This window comes from Pseudopipra pipra, chromosome 2 (genome assembly GCF_036250125.1).
Source record: "Pseudopipra pipra isolate bDixPip1 chromosome 2, bDixPip1.hap1, whole genome shotgun sequence".
NCBI lineage: Eukaryota > Metazoa > Chordata > Aves > Passeriformes > Pipridae > Pseudopipra > Pseudopipra pipra.
This window is the reverse complement of record NC_087550.1, coordinates 22,960,731-22,980,075: the sequence shown is the minus strand read 5'-3', so window position 1 is coordinate 22,980,075 and position 19,345 is coordinate 22,960,731. Positions and strand designations below refer to the sequence as shown.

Sequence of the window (19,345 nt, the reverse complement as noted above, 5' to 3'; positions counted from 1 at the left end):
GATCCCTTATTTTTGAATTCTTATGATCAATTCTCAGTACTTGCCAGTATTGTCACAGTGTTGCTGTAGCTGAGATGCTCTGAGGTTTTAAGTCAGGCAAGTTTTGTAGTCGGGACCCAACTTTCATGAGACTTGTGGTTGAAACAGAAAAAACAGACAAATCTGGGGGCATGTAAACCCCTCTTCAGGCCTAAAAAAGACACAGCAAATTTCACTCTAACTTAATCTCTGAGTTTAATTTAATTATGTTAATCAGTCTCCTGTAAGGGATTTTGGAGTTTATTTTACTTTTCTGTGTTGATTAAATTTTCCAGGCTTTTATTGCACTAGAACATTGGGTCTCTCTTGTCAGTTCTCCATGCCTCCCATTCTTGCTTTGCAGTGTTCTGCTGGGATTTCTCTTTCGTATTACATTTTATGGCGATGTTTTCAGGAGTTTGTGTTTTCCATTGTATGACACAAACTTGCAATCAGAGATTTTAAACAAACTGCCAGTCATGTAGCTGTAACAGCATGAAGATCAATGTGGCTGCAAAATCATCAGAGAAGCTCCGTGAATATTCAGACAGTCAGCCTGTGCAGGACTTTTAACTACTGAACAACACTTCTGGCAGGAAAACTGTGATGGCTCAGGTAAAGCGAGCTTATCTTGTGAAGCTTCACCCTCAGTTCTGGCATTCAGAGTGCCCTGAATTTTGAGGTGAAGTCTCTGGGCAGATTTCAGTGTTTTTTGTTGTTCTTTCAAGCCTTTTTTTTTATATTCTGTGATTGTGCTCATCTCTCTCCCTCTTTACTTCGTCAGTTTCTAAATATGTATTGCCAATGTCATGTCTGGAAGAGACACAACACTGGCAGTGATAAGCACTGATATCAGGAGCTGTGTTAGCCGCACACAGGCAGAAGAAGAATGTGCAGCAGAAGACTCAGGAAAAATATTACTTAAAATCAGACATGAACTATTTTCACACTCTTATTTTTAGGATCTGAAAAGCTGGAGGTTTTTTTTCAATTATATATAGCCTCTGTGAATTACTAAGGTTACAAACGAACTGTACACCAGTGAGTTAAGTGCAGTGCTTGGACACTACAGGCATCTCTGACCTGAGGGCACTTACTGTAAGGTGATGCCGTATCTGTGTGGAGCTGAAATAATGCCTGGAACATGGGTGGGCAGACTCAGCCAGCAGCAACACTCATAACAACATCAGCAACCCTGTGGTGTGTTCCCTCCATGCTGTTTAATGTGCGATGAACAAAGGTCTGGTTGGTGACCCAGCCCTCCCTGTATTCAGAGGCTGAAAACTGCCTCATTATTGTTCATTATGTAGTATTATTCTCATGCAGTCACATTATCATAGCTTCCCCTGAGAGCCAGGATGCTACTGTGGGCTCTGCGTGGCTACACTGGCTCCTATACCTGAGCTAATTTGTTCATTGCTAACCTGGTGTCTCTGCAGGATAGAGAGCTGTTCCCCTTGTAAGGGAAGGTTCAAGCATTAGTTATAGCTGCTGGGTGAGAAGTACAACATACATTGTCTATTTTTGACAGGGACCTGGTTTGCTGGCCCTGCTGTGAGAACGTGTTAACTCATCCAGGGGAAATTCATTCCAACTGTGGAGAGCAAGTGGAGGGTTGAGGGAGAGAAAGCTGTATGCAAGAGTGGCAGCAAGAAAGGGGAAGTGTAGCAGGGCATTCCAAAGCTCAAAAGTAGTAATTAGTTTCTAGATAGCTTTGAGGTTAGGACATCCAAAATATTACCCATTCTGCCTTCAAATTAAACAGAAAGGAGCCAATTCGAGTTTACAGCCAGTGCCCAGATCATTGCAGCCACTGCATCACTGTGAGTAGCCCCTCACTTGAGACCTTGTTGTATGATAGTGCAGTGCTAAAGTATGTGGACAGGAGGGAATATCTCAGTGCAATGAAGATACTGACAGCAAACAGAAATAAAATTATGACAGTGATTGTACATCTTGCTTTACACATGAGCTGGCAAGTACTGATATGCCCAGTTCAGTTCGAGGATGACAGTGGATGCAGTTAGCCTAATACTGGTACTGGAGAACATACAATGAAGAAAAAAGAGAATATATTTTAAGTGGTGTAAATTAACATAATGAAAACAAACACAATAAATATAAGGGAATGGTGAAAGTGAATACCAACAAAAGTACCTGGACATAGGACAGCAAATTTAAAGAGATGGAGTAGGTAGAATGTTTAGAAATGGACCGGATGAATCTCTTGTAAATCAGTAGCAAACACGAGTGCAGTATTGGAAAGGACCTGTAATGCAACACACGTGTGTGTGGAGAAGGAGCTCAGAGATAACTGGATATCAGAATGGAGCCCCTTGCTCCAAGAGCACATTCCCAAGTCTTTTGCAATTAAGTTGCAACTTTTATTGCCCTGACTAACAAGTAAATAGCAAACATCTTGTTTCCAGGATTAGTCTGTAGAGAAGAACATAATCACAAGAACTAAAGTAGCAAGGTAAACTGACCCTTAATACTGAAATAATCACATAGGGTTGCCAATCAATGAAGTCCAGAGGTGGTACATAAGTAGGTATAGTTAGGGAAGGTTCCATGAACAATATTTATTACTTGTTTCATTCTCATTCCTACACTTGTTCTTTCAGGGTTTTTCATGTAGCTATAACAAGTCATACTCTTCCACAGTTAGTGTGCTATTTTAGCTTCTGGAACTTGGAGATATATTAGAGAGCTTGCTGATGGAAGTGTTCATAGAAGAAGTGTGCAATCAGAAAAAAATTAGGTTGGAATGGTCCTCTTGAGGTGTCTAGTCCAATTCCCTGCTCAGAGCAGAGCTGACTTCCAAGTTGGATTAGGTTACTCAGAGCCTTGTTCAATTAAGTTTTGAAAATCTCCAAGGATGAAGGTACAACAACGTGATTCAGCACTTAACAACTCTCCCTGTGAAGACTATAGTAATAACATAGCAATAGAAGTAGACTATGAAAGAGAATGTAAGAATATTTAATTAGTATATATAGGTGAAGATCATAGCAATAGGAGCTTTCTATATGGGTGATAAGGTAGAACAAAAGAATAGCAATATACTTACAACAACGGCAGGATTGCTCTGGCTTTGCCTTTGCTGGCAACAGCAGTGGGACATTGCAGAGTGGAGAACTTTCTTTGGGTTTCTTCATAGGTAGTTTTGATCACAGTGTCTCCAGGATTTTTCTTTTCTGAAAAGTTTTCTTTAGATCCTTAACTGACCTGGCTGATTCCATTACTCAGCCTTTCTCCTATGGAAGCCTGTGTTCCTTTCAGGTGGTACTGAGATGCCGAACATGTCTAAACAGTGAGAGAAATGAACTGCTGTGGAGAGGTATTGTCTCTAGTGCCAGTCAGCATCGTTGCTATTCTTACCATCCTAGTAAGCACAAGTCATCAAGCTGCAGGACTCTGATGTTGAAAAGTGATGACAACGAGCATCTTGATAACACAATGTCAGCCTTAAGAGCAAAGTAGAAAATATATGGCTTTGGAAAGGAAGTAGCAGGGGGTCCTTTGCACAGTCTCCTTGGTGTTACTACCTGTTGCTATAGCATTTTTTAACCTATCCCTCTAATGAGTTTTGAAGGCCTGGGAGGCACACGCAGGATCAGCCACAGGATGAAGCATCAGTCACTGCTTGGTCTAACAGCACAACTCTGGCTGTGCTAGTGGCTGACAAGTCATGTTTACTTGGACTAAGCCTCTACCCTACAAATAACAACAATGTCCTGCCCAGGGTAGGTGGCTTTGTGTGTGGATAGAGCTGGAGTCAGAGGCTGTATTCTAAGCATGTAACCTGGCTTAACTCTGAGCTGAAAACATACCCTAAAAACAGCACTTCAGCTTCCAGATGCAAGGAACTTCATTGCCCTGTGCATCCAGAGTCCAACCTTACATACATCCTTTGCTGCCTGGACAAAAAGATGTGCTATCTGAAAGCTGCTTGGGTAGCAGTGCTGTAAACCCCCATTGTTTTACACACAGATTTCCTGCAGTCCCTAGTGCATGTTGGCTACACATGGGAGCATCATGGGATCTGGAAATGAGGCATGTGAAGGTGTGCCAGAGTTCGTATGCCAAGGATCCATGCAGACTGTTACAAACAAAACATATGCAGTCCACGTACTTCAAAATACATGTGCCCACATACAAGCTCTATGTCTCATGCATTCTCAGTCGCGTTGCAAAAGATGGATCCTTCCCATGACAGAACGGGAACAGACGGATAGATGCCCAAGCTTGGAGTGACAAGATGCTCTGTTTACTCTTCATGCAAAAAAATACACTTTTAAATGCTTTCATTTTCCTTCTGTTTAAAATAGAGTTAAATCAGCTCGGCCCCTTTCTATACCTCTACAACTTTAAGTAAGGTCCATATAGTCATGTGCTATTGTTTTAAATCAGATTAGATTTCAGCCAGTGTATTTTGAGCATATTGATTATAGACACGTAGTTCACAGAAGCAGTACCGCTGGCCCGTCCCGTGGCGTGGGGGTTTGTAGCCCCAGTAAGACAAAACACATCAGGGCTGCCGGCAGCTGCGGGGTTATCGGTGTGACCCCCATTGGCGATGCCTCATGTGCGGAGCTCAGCTCCCCGGCCGCGCCCCGGAACCCCGTCCCGCTGAGACAGGGCGCCCTTTCCTGCCCAGGGCATCCCTCCAGCGCCGGGCAGCCCAAGGCAGGTGCCGACGGCCAACCCGGCCCAGCACCTCCGAGGGAGAGGGAGGCTTTGCAAGGCCGGGGGGGGGAGGGGGGGGGGAATTTGTTTTATTACTTTTTGTCCCGTTTAACTTTTCTTTATTATTACAACTGCAGTTTTTCTGCCCGCTCTGCCCCTCGCCCCGGGGTGTGCGGCCGGGCCGGGCCGGTGCTGCCCCCCGCCGGCGGCCGCGGGGAATGGCGGCGGGCCCGGCCCTGCCCCCGGCCGGGCGTGCCGCCCTTATGTAACGCCTTTATGTAACCGGCCGGGCCGGGCTGCCCCTCCTCGCCCCCCGCGGGAACGGGGCCTGCCTTGCTGTAGCATCGAGTTACGGAGAGGGCCGCTCTGGCTCTCAAACGCCGTGTTTTGGCGTGTCATCTGCACGCCGCCCGTCCTGGGTGGGGTGCAGGAGGGCAAGGGCGTGCGGGAAGAAGGGGCTCCCGCCTTGGCCCTTCAGGAGGAGAGCCCAGCCCTGTTGGGAAGGGCTTTGCCCGCAGATGGGAAGCAGGACTGTGTGTGCGGGGCGCGGGGCTGCGCTGCCTGGGCTTCAGCAACACCTCTGCGCTCTGGGACGGCCCTTGCTCGGGCCGGACGCTGCCCCTACACCGCGGTGTCCCAGCAGCGTGAGGCGCTGCCCCGGGAAGGATGAGATGACCCCCCACTCCCGGGGGGATCCGCCGCTGCTCGCACCTCGAGTGTCAGCAGCAGATAGCGGCGTTTTATTTGGATGTCTTCGGCCTCCGCACCTCCTGTTGCTCCTTTTCCGAGTGTGACCCACAGTTCTCCGCCTGGCGTGCAGCGGGAACTGCCGAATGTTTGCCGGGGTGCCGTCGGTGTGCCCCGGGCCAGGGCAGCAGTGCCCCTGGCTGGGCAGCGACTGGCCCCGGGGAGCACAGGAGGGAGCACCTGCACCTGTGTAACGGAGCAGGGGAAACAGAGAGACCCTGTGCAGAGTGTTCACTGTGCGATGCAAAACATGCCACGTCACCTCGTACCTCAGTTTCTCCATCTGTGGAAACTAAGGTGGTGATTGACTACCTGCTTGATGATGTACCACTGAGGCTTAATTCCTTGGAGGTCCTGGATCAAGGACAGTGTTGAGAGCTCATGTGCACAGTGCTCACAGACCATTATTCCATGCTCCAAGTCTTCATGCTTTACTTAGATGATCTCTGCATCTCAAAATTGCTTCAGTTTTTCCCTACAAAGTGAGTCTCTGCACTGATTTGTTTTGAACTGGAAACTTGCATATTTGTTTGCTTTTCAGACAATGCTGTTAGATTTCTGTATAACTCTCTCTATTCAGAATGCTACAGCCTTGGTTAATATTTGTCAAATGGAGCTCCAACTGTCTAAACCACTGGGACGAGTTTCATTTTATATGTCATCAGTAGGGGCAGAATGAGGAGCTTCGTGCTTGGCCTATTTGCTGTAACACAGTCTCAGGGCCATTGCATCAGAGTCAAAACAAGGAGCAGCTTGTTTCCAAACAAGAAGCATGGAGGAAAGTCTTCTCTGCCTCCTTCCCTGTAAGGGAAAAGAGAGGCGAGAGGGGGGTGGTGGTGGGGGAAGAAAGTTATCTTTAACAGATTCTAAAAATGCCTTTTCCCAAATATGCAGTCAGTCCCTTCAAAGGTCTCTTTGTTTATTTTCAGGAAGAAACCCAAGACAGCTGAAAACCAGAAGGCGTCTGAGGAGAATGAGATTACTCAGACGGGTGCATGCAGCGCCAAGCCGGGCCTTCCCTGCCTGAACCTTGAAGCTGTTCCGTCTCTGAGCCCGGCCCTCATCCACTTTCCACATTCACCAACAAACCTGCACGCACACACAGGGTCATCTGATTGTGAGTACACCAACATGCTGCTGGGTTGTGCTGGGGTTCTTGAAAACACGTTCCCTATTGTGGACCAGGTTTTCCAGTTGGATGCTCTTTCCATAATGTCATAAGCAGGACTTCCTCAGGGCTTACCTTCACCCTTCTTTGGGAATTACCACTGAAACAGAGCATTTTTCTGTTGAGGTCGTGATAATGCAGTCGAGCAGAGGAAGCTGAGACCATGTTGTTGGGTCAGGTTGCTGCTTCTTACAAATTAAAAAGGAAAGATCCCTCAAGCGTGTCTCTGTCCAACTAGAACTGTAGTTGCTCCTCTCCAGGTAATCACATGCTTCTCATTACCCAAGCATATCTGCTGACTGGAGGGTTTCAGCCTGTGCTGTATTGCAGTGGTAGAAAACAAGCGTCTGGTTCTGACACTCAACATTGTAAAGGATTTCCACGAAGAAAGGGGAGTGTTTTGTGGAGAGAATCAGTCTGTGAGAATCTGGAAAATCTTTGTAGACCTGTTTGGTTGTTAAGTTTTAAGGCCCTTGTTTTGAGTGCATTCACTTTCAGGTTACTCAGCATGGGTTAATTGGCATTTTAAAAATGTTCTTTTCCATTTTGCCAAAAAATACAAAAATAAGGGAGGGAATGATTAAAACTCGATTTTGGAAAGTCATGACTTACCCTGTCAGCTCTTCAAAACATTGTTGTTTCACAGTGGTCCCTGCCTGGAAGTCTCTTGGGCAAGAATGTGCAGGGTACTGTGAACCTCATCATTCACTAGTTTTAGAATATATAGTTTACCTCTCCTGCAGTGGTTTTAGGATGTTGTAAAATTTACAAGAGGGGGGGGAAGAAGAAAGAAAGATGATGACACCATGTTTCAAGAGCTTGGAAGCCAACCAGACTTTGCAAAAACCTATAAAAAAAATCAGGGCATGACAATAAAAAATCAGATTAAAAAGTATGTGTATTCTTTTCTTTTTTTAATTTAAAAATCCTGCCTCAGGGCCAAGCTTGGAAGCAGCCGGGTTATAGGGATCATCACTATCAAAATCACTTTAGCTGCAATTCATTCCTGTTGGCTTCTGACTTTATTCATTATGAGCTTCTGCGAGAGATCTTGATTTTAATAGAGCTGGTAAACATTGGGGACACTTTCCTAAATCTCACCTGGTGATTTGGGGAGAAGAAAGAGATGTGAAACAATTGAACAGCAGGCAGCATGCAATTTGGTATATACAAGAATTCTCTTCAAATTGAAGATGTCAGGCTCTTTGTTAAAACTGGGGTGCAGTTTTGTCTTGTAATGTTTTCTGAAAACAAAAAGCTTGTGAAAAGATGCAAAAAATGAGCAGAACAACAAGAAGAAATAATCCTTATTTTCAAACAAAGAATCCCTTTATCCCATTCACAAAGATGAAAGAGTTCATTAGTAAATGGGATTTGAAACCTCACATTGATGTTTTTTGACAGTACAAATGGAAACCCATGAAAGCAACCTTAGGACAGAGGCCAGCAGGGATTGTAGGGAACTTGGAGAATGAACTCCTGCTTTTGCTTTCTGAGGTGGCCAAGTTCAGGGGTGAGGAATATTGGCAGAGGGCAGCAGGGGGAGGTGGAGCCTGCAGCTCTTCATGCTCTACCTGTTCTGTGGACAGTCTTTTAGACTCCTAAGTTTTTAATGTTCACAAATCATCTTTCAGATGATCTCAAAGATCTTTTCCAACCTAAACAATTCTGTGATTCTATAAATATGAATAAACTGCAAAGCCAGGTTAGATGCTCCTTTCACTCTGAAAGTGTGGGGTTTTTTTCAGAAAAGAGGTTTAATAACAATTTCACCTTTAATATTGTCCTGTCATGAATTATGGAAATTTAGTTCCCAAAATATAGAGTCCTGCAAAAATTCGGGGAATGGTAAGACCTCTTGTGGTGTTGATCTCTGTTAGTTGATTCCAAATGCTTTGAAACCCATAGAAAAACTTCCATTATTTATGATGGGTTATGACCTTTATCAGGTCTGTATTTGTTTGGGATGGTATGCATATAATTATTATTTGGCATGCCTTTGCAAAATAGCAGTGCCAGTTTCTCACATGAACTAAAATGAAGCGTGATGAATATTTACTGTATATTTACTATAGCTTTCTCTCATGTTCTGTGGTATTTTTTTAATATTGCCTCAAGACTTACTGTTGGAATATGTTCCTTGACACGAGAGATTAATATTTTTGGCTCCCAACATTTAAAAAAGGCCTGTCATTACAAGTTCCTTCTCCATCACCTGTGGCAATGCTTTTCTTCTTTGGGCCAGCAACACTTCCTGTTCTTCTCCCTTCCTTCTAGACAGTACAGCATTGCTTCTCCTCTCTTGCCCAGACTATCATACTGCCTCTTCCCCTACAGCTGGGCAGATTATTTCATTTTTAAAGGACTAGTGGAGAGTTTTCTAGTGGATTGCAAATAATATAAAAATACTTAAAAACTAGCGTTAGATAGGAAGTTTGGGAGAAATTTTTGTTGAAAATATCAGAAACACCCAGAAAGAGTTAGCATGGTAGGGTATATCAATTCTCGGAAAAATGCACAGATGTACAGATGGTTTCATAAGGCCTCATTCATGTGTCTGGAAAAAAAGACTTGGATTTTATGGGCCACCTATTCAAATCAGTTTGAAATCTTCACTGACCATTTTGCATGCACAGTCACTGGTGCTTGGCAGAAAACACCACCACGTATTTTTTATGAGAATTATTCAGAAGCCAATCTACTTTAAAATATTAGGGTGCTTTTGGAATGATTCAGATCAAAATACTTTTTCCAAGCATAGGAAATAAAAACTCTATGATAGCCATCTGCTCTTCAGCTGTAAAAGGCAGAGGTGAAGAAAGCTTAAGCAATAGTATGAATGCCACTCTTACTGATATGAATGCTTAGCAAAAAAAACCCCTGAAGTCGTATGTGACACTCAGTTTAATTTAGGGTTTTATTGTAGCATAGTATGTTCTACATGCTGTTTCTGGTGCCACTTATTCCAAATGAAATTGCATTATTTCTCACACTTGTAGGACTGGGTCCTAACATTCTGGATTTGAGTATTGTATTTCCAGCACAGATGAATCCTTGAAGCAAAATCCAGAACCTAGGATGCATTGTGTCCAGTTCCATCTCTTTCAGTCTTGGGAAATGCTAAGTCATGCAATGCAATTGGAGAAACAATCTACAGGAAGAGGTTCTTCCTGAGGTAACTGTTTTCATGGAGGGCTTGGCAGATAAAAAGCACCACTTTGAATTAATTTGGAATTAAGTGATAGAGTGAACTGATAGAGCTCCAGCTGAGTTATACCTCTAGCTACTCAGCTGTCACAAACACATGTAGCTGCTTACCCAGAAGAGAGGTGTTTGTACAAAAAGCTGCAAGGACAAGCACAGGTTCTGGAAAGGTTACAAAAAAACAAAGGAAAGCATATGAGATTTGTGCTATATGCAGTTTTTCACATATTTCCTTGCTTGTGGATAGAGAATGCATAAAGTTAGTAGAGTTCTTGTTTGAAGGCTGAACTGCCTCAGGTAAAGCTTCTGAAGATTTTGCTGAGAGGAAGAAAGTCATTAGGACTTGGCTGTATTTAAACTGAGTTGATCTGTATAGGCCACTTATTTCAGGAGCATTTCAGAAAGCATCTATAACTCTATATGTTCTGCAAGTACCAAGAGATAAGATCATTTTGGCAGAAACTTTCTCAGAGATACAATCAGACAAAAACTTCATTCAAGCTCTGATGTATGCATCTTAACAGATGTGTCCAAACTCAAAGGAATCCCACGGGAACAGTGCAACTGAATCTCTTTGTCTCTATTGATAGTTAAAAGAGTTATTCTTAGATATTGGATGGTCCATCTGTGAAGGAATTTGTTCCAGACAAGACAAAAGCAACATCTTTGCAAAGAGTTTCCATGGGACTGAGAGACAGGTTGGACAATCACTGGAAAAACTTCTGAAGCAATTTTTATGATTTTAGAGAACACAGAATTCTTCCAGAGACCTGAGGTTCTGGTAAGGAATGAGTTGAGAAGGAAAGTAAGGCATGAATATTTTTTGAAAAATCCATTAAACAATCATTGGCAGGATGTTGAAATAGGAGAGGACTTTCTAAGGTTATGTTTTAGCAAGGGACCAGGAAGTTTTTGTGCATTAAATAGAATGCATTTTATAAACACTCTCAGTGATAGACTACATCTGAACTTTTTGCCCCTACATGCTTAAGTAACGTGGCTGAGTTGGTCTAATTCCAGCATTTTCCAGCTTTCACAGGATGGGAACTCTGAAGTAGTCTGTTTTCTTTTTTCCTTCTAAGTTATGATTTTTGTGGCTTCATAGCCTTCCAGCGTGGCAGGGAAAGTCAAGAGAGGGAAGCTCATGAGGTTCCTGAGCTCCACAGAGCATTGAGAGTGGATATGGAAACTCTGGGTTTCCATTTTCTTGAGCAGCTAGAGGGACCTACCATTCTCTTCCCATGAATCTGCAGGTTTGATTTTTGATTTGCCTGGGGCTAATACAGAGGCTAGATGGATCTGAAGGTGGTTTGGCCTCATCTTTACCTTTTAGGTTTCCTGTATTCCTCTTTGAGGTTCTGTGGCAGGAAGAGAATGGTTACATGCCCTTATGGTCTTCCCTCTCCCTCTGGAAATATCTGGCTATGATTCCCTAGGAACTGCTTTGGAGCTTTCAAATGGTTTCCACCCTCAGTGAGGAGAAGAGGGGCCGTGATTCTAGCAGCTTCTTTGTTTATAGTCAGACAGTATGTCAATAGTAATTTCATCTGTGTTTTTGCTAATCTATGTATGGTATGTCTTAGCTAATGCTGAATATTTTTAGGTTGTTTTTGGTGACCTAAGAAATGATGTATGTTTAGATATCTATTTTAGATGATATAATAATAATGATACAGGCCTTTTCCGTAGAAAGCTAAACTGAAAACGAGGGTACCCATAGTTCTCAAATACTAGTGTCACAACACTTAATTTTACTTTCATCTTGAAGAATATTTGAAATTTTGTTTAATAAATGCTTTGCTTTTTAGTAGTTGTAGGTGGTTTCTATGTCCTGTACACTTATATTTCTGTTTGTAAAACTCTCAGAGAAATATCAGTCAGGAATTACTTGTTTTTTCATAGATGCAGATATATGTTGCTTGAGTTGTGTAGAGACAGAAGTAAGTACAAGTACAGCTATGCAAAACTCTAAGCTGAGCTCACCCTGCCTCTGTTGAAAAAGTCACTGTAATACACTGAAGAATTGGCAGTGTAAAATGTTGTAGTACTGATAGGAACTGGTCTCTACATTCCTAATCAGTACACTAAGTGAGTTTTGTCAGGTTGGTCTCTCGGGCTTTTCTTCTCTTGAGAAATGACTAATAGCATATGGTACTTCAGTTATGAAGTCAGTGAGTATGTTTTCAGAAGCAACTGTGTGACTTTGGAGCCTGAGTTTCACTGATGCATAAATCACATTTCTAACACGTAGACTCCTTTGAAAGTTTGTCTAATTATCCTAAATGTTGATTTTCTTATTTGATGACCCCTTGATACTGGGTTGATGCTAGGTTGTCAATTCTTGTGTTATTCAGCACTTTTCTTACTGCTCTCCATTTAGAGAACTCTCAGTGATAACGTGTAATATCAGCTTTGGTTTAAAACTGCCATGCAAGTATGTAGCTTTCATGATTTCAGGGAAGAACTTGAAGATGTGTCTGCAGTTTATCTATTCTTTCTAAATAGCAGGGAAAAGGATAAGGCTTATTGATCTTTACAGTTCCACAGCTTCCATTCTTGACATGACTGAGTTGGTAATACTGTGGTGTCTCTGTTTCTAAGTCATGCTGTAGCCACCAAGGCATGCTTTAACAGTCCAGTAAGATATCTGCAGTCTGAGTTTACTTGTTCATGTCTTCCGAGTCTGCCTCTTCCAGGATTTTTATTACCATTCTTTAAGTTGTGAGTCTTCCAGGAAAATCCTTATTTTATATATTGGATGAGTGTTTCAACACCTTCACTCATGAAATGAAGGACTGATGAATACTGTGCAAATATCTGTCACTGTTCAATGTGCGAAGATTTTCCAGTACTTTTTGGTTATTGGGGATTTTGTTCATGTTTTTTGTTTCTGTAATGGGGGTTTTGTGTTTGGTTTGGGGTTTTTTTTAACAAGTCTCCAGAGCAGTGCTTTCTTCTTCTCCTGTTGAGATAGCTTACCTTCTTCCATCATACTCCATTTTGAAAATTAAAGCAATAATGTCAATTCCACTATAGAGTTTCTGTAACCTCTTTAATTACCTTTACTGCTTTCACAGACCAGTAGTCTAGCTAACACACTGAATCTACTGGTTGCCTACTTAATCTATCAATCCACATAATCTACAGCACTTCCCAGGTACCAGTTGTTCCCCTGTAAACTTTCTCTGTCTGATATGTTTAAATAATGTTTTATTGCGGTATTTATCTTTATGCCTTTAGTGAGTTTCTCTTTAAGTTTCCTCTTTACCCTATGTAATCTTTGTTTTACATCTAGCCTGCTACAGTTTATGCTCAGTTCTATTAGTGTCACTTGGACATGATTTCCATATTTGGAGAATGCATTTTCAGCTTTAATGAACTCTTATACCTTGTTATTTAACTATTGTAGCATTTTCTACTTCCTCATCTTTCTGTTGTTGTCTTTGGGTGTGCATAGGGACTCTATTAAAGTATTATTAAGGCCACCTCCCTGCTGATCTTACGGATTTTACTTCCTTATCTTTTCCTTTCAGACCCTTTCTGACTAACTTCCTCTTCTTTTTTTTTTCCTTTTAGTACTTGTTCTTCCCAAAGTTGCACATACCAAAACTGTCACTTTATGTGATCTGCTTGAAGGATGTCAAACAAAATCATGCCAATCATTGTTATTTTGTCTTAGCCATACATGCTACTGCTGTCATCTCCTCTGTCCTAACTGGGTGAGAAGACTAAACCAAATGCACCATTTTGCTAATATAGTCTACAGAGGGGCACTTCAGTGTTTGACAGGTGACTCTTGTCTGAAGGAAACTGAGGAGATGTAGATATAGCTGCTTTCTATCCTACTGTGGGTTGTTAAAATGCTATGTAGCTTAGTGCTTGCATCTCTCTCGGGAGTCACGTCCCATGGTTTGAGAAACATTGACTGGTGCATTAGTTGCCTGGTTTGTTGCAACTATGCAACTCCAAAGTTACAGGTGTAAAGACCTGCTTGGTCACCTTCTGCTCCTGTTCACCACTGTGATCTGTTTAGCATTGGAGCTTTCTGTTCTTTTCCTCTAAGCTTCTCTAGTCACTTCCTCCTCTTTTCTCTTGTTTGCCTATGGAAGAGTAGCCATGTAATCTCTGTGCTGTGATCCCCCTCAGTAACTTCAGAAAAAGGTAGGGCCAAATCAGTATTCGAATAAGAGGAAACCAAAAACAATTCTTGCCTTGTTCTCCACTGAACAGCTGAACAAAGAGAGCTCTTTCATTGAAGTCTTTTTTGAACTGAAGCCTTAGCGTGGTACTGGGAGAGAACCTGAAACATAATACCGAGGTGCTGTTTAGTACCTCCTACTAATGTGTATAAAGTGTGCTAGGAGATGTTGTGGGGCAAACTCACTGTATTTTCACAAGAAACATGGTGTTTGATCTACTCCATAGGTGAAAGTCAGTTGTAAGCCTGTCAGAATGTCACTAAACTTCATTTGCATCGTGGTGTTTGCCTTGCAGACCACAGCAACGTGTTCTGGCTGGCACTGTGCATTTGGATTCCCAAGGACTTCAATTACATTGTTTCTAGAGGGGATGCCATTGTGCCATCTTTTCATCTATGTTTCCTGTGACAATTTTCATTGTCCACAGAGTCACATAAGACTAGATCTCATGTTGTTTTAGCCTTATAAGTATCTACCACTCAGGAACTAGAGTACAAAGAAGATTCAAGATGTCTAGGTAATCTGACAGCTCTATTAGCTCCTTGAGGAATTAACTGCACCTATGAAAAAAGATAAACAAATCCTAGAACCCTTACTCATCCCAGCTTTGTTTTATTAAACAGTGAAAGGATCTCTGCCTGGCTGGGATGTGCAATATATACTCTGTATCAATCTGTGACTTGTATTGAAATGCTGCTTCTTGAAAGCCCACGAGAGAGAAGTAGTATAAATTAAGAGTAATCTCACAACAGCTATTTTTGACTTCTTAACCAGTGAAAATGTAAGTGTAGCAATATTGTGCATCTATTAAAAATCTTGAAAGGCTCTTTATAACTAGATGATAGGCGTGATAACGTGTAATTTATTGATGTTACACAGATAGAGAAAAAATCCACACAAAGTAGCAATTTTTGTGTGAAAAGGGGTATGATAGAGGAAATAAAAACAGAGAAAGGGGCTTCTCCCCGTAGTTCCTTGTCTATGTGGGCAACCATGTCAATTTTAACAGAACTACCTTGTGTTTTGATCCTATGCCACATTTCAAAACAGAATCATAGAATCATAGAATAGGTTGGGTTGGAAAAGACCTCCAAGATCATCAAGTCCAACCCCTGATCCAACTCCAATTACTATATCATGGTACTAAGGGCCACGTCCAATCTCTTTTTAAAAACCTCCAGGGATGGTGAATCCACCACCTCTCTGGGTAGGCCGTTCCAATGCCTGATAACCCTCTCTGTAAAGAATTTCTTCCTAACATCTAACCTAAACCTCCCCTGGCAGAGCTTGAGCCCATGTCCCCTTGTCCTATTGTTGGTTGCCCAGGAGAAGAGACCAACCCCTGCCTGGCTATAACCTCCCTTCAGGTAGTTGAAGAGAGTGATGAGGTCGCCTCTAAGCCTTCTCTTCTTCAGACTAAACAGCCCCAGCTCCCTCAGCCTCTCCTCATAGGACTTGTGCTCAAGTCCCTTCACCAGCCTCGTTGCTCTTCTCTGGACCCACTCCAGCACCTCAATATCCTTCCTGAACTGAGGGGCCCAGAGCTGAACACAATACTCAAGGTGTGGCCTCACCAATGCAGAGTACAGGGGAAGGATCACTTCCCTGCTCCTGCTGGCCACACTGTTCCTGATGCAGGGCATATTCCCTGTATTCAAAATAAAACTCCCAGATGCTATCTCTAATGTTCTTAGCTGAGTAGAAGGTAGAATGTGCCTGAAGGCAGACCTGAGAAATAACTCTCATGCACTGCATTAGTATCACCTGTTGGTGTCTGTATGCTTGTGTATACATGTAATTCCAGGGCCTTTTCCCTGAGGGGTAGTGAGAAGCGTTGGAACTGACAATGTACATTTAATACTAGAGATCCATCTGATGATATCCAGCCACCCAGCAATGCTGTGTTCCTGTTTATTTCCTTGATTTATTAGTTTAAAGCATTCTGCCATACATTTCTATTTCTATCAAAACTAAGTAGGTGATTTTGGAAATAAATCTGTTCCCAGGGATTACAGAGCACAGAAACTTTCCCTGTGGCCTTCAGCATTGTTGACATGAGCATGTGCTGTTTCCCACTGATATTTAAATCTGAATTATAAGCAGGCCTGAACAGTCATCCCATAAACTCAAAATAAAGAAGCCACAGTCCAAAACAGTATGAATATTTGTCTCACGATACTTCTAAGTTGAAATATTCACCAAAGCACCCAGTTGTACTAGTTGACAATTACCCTTTCACTAGTAGATAAAAAAGATAAATGGAAAAAATAACCAAATAAAATCTAGCATTTTCATGTGATAGCTTTCCTCTACTCAGGGCTTAGATAAAGTCACTGGAAGAGATAAAAGAATCCTTTTGTCAGCCCTGAGGACTGGCATTTACAATTTTTCATCCATCCCTTGTTTCTCCCATCAACCAGTAGTTTTGTGACCAGAACAAAATCTCCTACATGGAAAGGCCTTTCTCTGGAACCATGCAGGATATAAGCAGTGCTCTTCTGCAGGCAGCAGCTCTCCCACAAAACTCAGACATATCTGACTGCACCCTTCTCCTAACAGACCGCTACAAACACTCCCTGTAGAGGATTCTAGCTTGAATAGAAACCTTCTAAACAGGTAATTACCTTAAGAGGTTTTAATCTATATTTTCCTTTAACCAAAGCCCACAGGCTTTCAGGCTTACTGAATTTAACCACACTCAGGCTGATAAGCTTTTCCTCCTTGTCTTTCTGCCTGGGGGAAAAACCTAACAATACAGGGCGAACGTGAAAGAGTTCATGGAATAGCAGTTGTCTCTTTTGGAGACATGTTTTAATATATTTGCACCTATTATCCTTTTAATTCATTCCTTCTCCAGACCCAGCTCCCACCTCCAACCCCAGCCCTTTCTCCTCCCTAAACAACGTTTCTGAGAGAGGGTATAAGTTTATACAGTTCCCCCACAGCAAGATAACCAAAAGCAATCCTTATCCACTTTCCTTATGGGTATTCAGTCTGAAATACACTATTTAGGATTTAAACAAAAGCCCTTAAAGCAGGTGAAGGTATTCTTAAGGACTAGAGTAATCTTTTAATCAGGACCATAGAACAGCAAAATAAATCACCTTGTTTGCCTACATTTTCCAAAAAGTGATGGGTTTTTTTCCCAAGAAGCATCCCCCTATTCTTTCTTTGGGGAGTGCTCACACCATAACTCCACCAGCACTGCTGGCCCATCTCACCCCTTCCCTCTCTTGCTGCAGGTCCGCCAGTGCAAAACACCCTCTGAGTAACAGCACCTGGCACTGTAAGGGAAAACTAGCAATAGATGCACCTAGATTTTTAAAGAGCCAAACTGCTATAAACTTATAGCCAATTAAAACAGTTGGACCATGCTGGGGCTTGGCAGGATCGTGCATGACTCCCTGGGAACAAGAAAGTGTGGTTGAAACAGTTTTCACGTAGAACATGAAAATGTTCCCTGCTGAAGAAGGGATGAGCGTGGCTTTGTATCTCTTCCTAGGAAATGGTGCCATCATGTGGCCATGTTGTTTCTCTGCTTCCAAATTTAAGAGGGCAGTTGAATAGTTTTCTCCCTTTACATTTTTTAAAAAGAGCATTAAAATGCTATTTGGCAAGCTTATATTTTGTTAACATAAATAGGTTGCAGCTGGCTGGGTCACAGGAATTACCACCCTTGTAATGATATAGCCAGTCTGTTGAAATCCCTGTTAATGCAGCTGTGATGACAGCTTCAGTGGTTCTTCTGGTAATGTCATACAGGTTGATTGGAGGTGGTGTAGGTACCTGCAGGAGAACTGTCCCCCACCAATGTAGTCTATGTTAGGGGGATATGATGGCACGGCTGTAGCAGCACAAGGTCTGAAGACAAAGTCTGAGAGAGGACCTGAGAAAAACAGTGTGTGTGTATATGTGTGCCAGTGTTTAATGTGGAGGTATATTGGACTGGACCTCAAATATGTGCCTAGGAATAAAAAATGGCTTTTGCCTATACCATCTTTAAAGTATCTTTGAAATTCCTAAAATAGCAAGTGTACAGATTGGACTGAAAGTGGGAAAAGTAAATACCCTGGCTAAAAATGTTACTAAAAATGTTGTACTTCTCTAACTTAAAAATAGCTGAACATGCTGTAACACTTAGAAGGCTTTGGTCCCGACACTGCTATGAATTGGAGCAGTTTTTACCTGGTGTTTTACGGTTTTTAGTTGGATGCTGACCATAAAGAGGTATAGAGGAAGTAAAGCACTAAACAGTTTGAGAAGAAAACAACTTTTTGGTAATCATGGAGAACAAAATCTGAAGAGAACTTCAGATTCTGGAGATAATTCTTCATCTTTCTGTAGTATTCTTTATCCAAGGAACGCAGAACAATTTGTTAGGATTAATTAAGGCGGGCAGTCCTGCAGGATGAGATGAGTGATGCTGTCTTTGTTCTACATGTGGAGCAAACTGAGGCACAGACATTGCCTCCTGTGGATTGTAGAGCAAACAGGATTAGTGCTGATGGACACCTCTCGTGGTCTTTCAGACGAAGCACAGGAAGGTGACTCACTGCCTGCTCCTCAACCGTGTAGGCTGAAATAGAGGCTTTTATTCTTGACAGTGGGGATTTATACCCACTGAATATAGAAGCCATTTATGTACAGAACACCTATGGTTTAGTCTTCAGTTTTATGTAAAATGGATATCTCCTCATTAGGTAAATGCTAAAAAGGAGAGGGCAATTAACTGAATAAATTGTCCATAGGAAATTTGCTGAATATTGTCTAGTCTCAGAAAAAGTCTATTTCTTGAACAAAGTTTAAGCAAACTCTTTCTTGTTTGCTGTCTCTTCGATATGTTTTATCCTTGGAGAATAAGGTTCTGTTTGTGTGTGCGTGCATTTATGTCTTTCAAACAAATGTAGTTATTAGCGATGAAATTTAGAGAAGTTTGACAGCTTTCAGAACGCAGTGATTCTTTCTTCCATAGAGTGTATTACTGACACATTAATAGATGTTGTACTGGTAAAAATACAGTACTTCCTGTTAAATGTAGACTGCTACATATTTTGATTCTAACAACAATCTGGTAGGGTTAGGGCAATTTGTGTAGTGTCATCTGGTGTTTGTTTTGGATAGATATTATAGAAGGAGATACTGAATTTCAAGATGTTCAAGCAGATGATTGGGTGAAAACTCCAGCAAACCTTTAAAGCAACAGAAAGCAAGGGCTACTCCTGGTCAGATCTCCTGCTGAGGATACAAATGTTCTTCTGTGTTCCTGAAACTCCATATAAGCTTTTCCTCTTGCTTAGAATGAGGCCAAATATTCAGGAGA

General features: G+C 42.0%; 1 protein-coding gene across 26 annotated transcripts in view; it reads left to right on the top strand.

Annotated features, from left to right (window-relative positions):
* ZBTB20 (zinc finger and BTB domain containing 20) overlaps nt 1–19,345 on the top strand; it is a 530,641-nt gene that overhangs the window by 471,075 nt on the left and 40,221 nt on the right. For 24 of the 26 annotated variants that reach the window (XR_010428062.1, XR_010428065.1, XR_010428067.1 and 21 more), the window contains one exon: nt 6,384–6,523. Coding sequence is in view for 2 of the 26 variants with exons in the window: in XM_064644393.1 (XP_064500463.1) it covers nt 6,130–6,257; nt 6,384–6,571 (316 nt within the window). In the remaining 24 variants the exon portion in view is untranslated. Of the gene's footprint in view, nt 1–5,008; nt 5,937–6,113; nt 6,258–6,383; nt 6,572–19,345 lie in introns of those variants that run through there. The other 2 variants (XM_064644394.1, XM_064644393.1) reach the window with 2 other exon arrangements.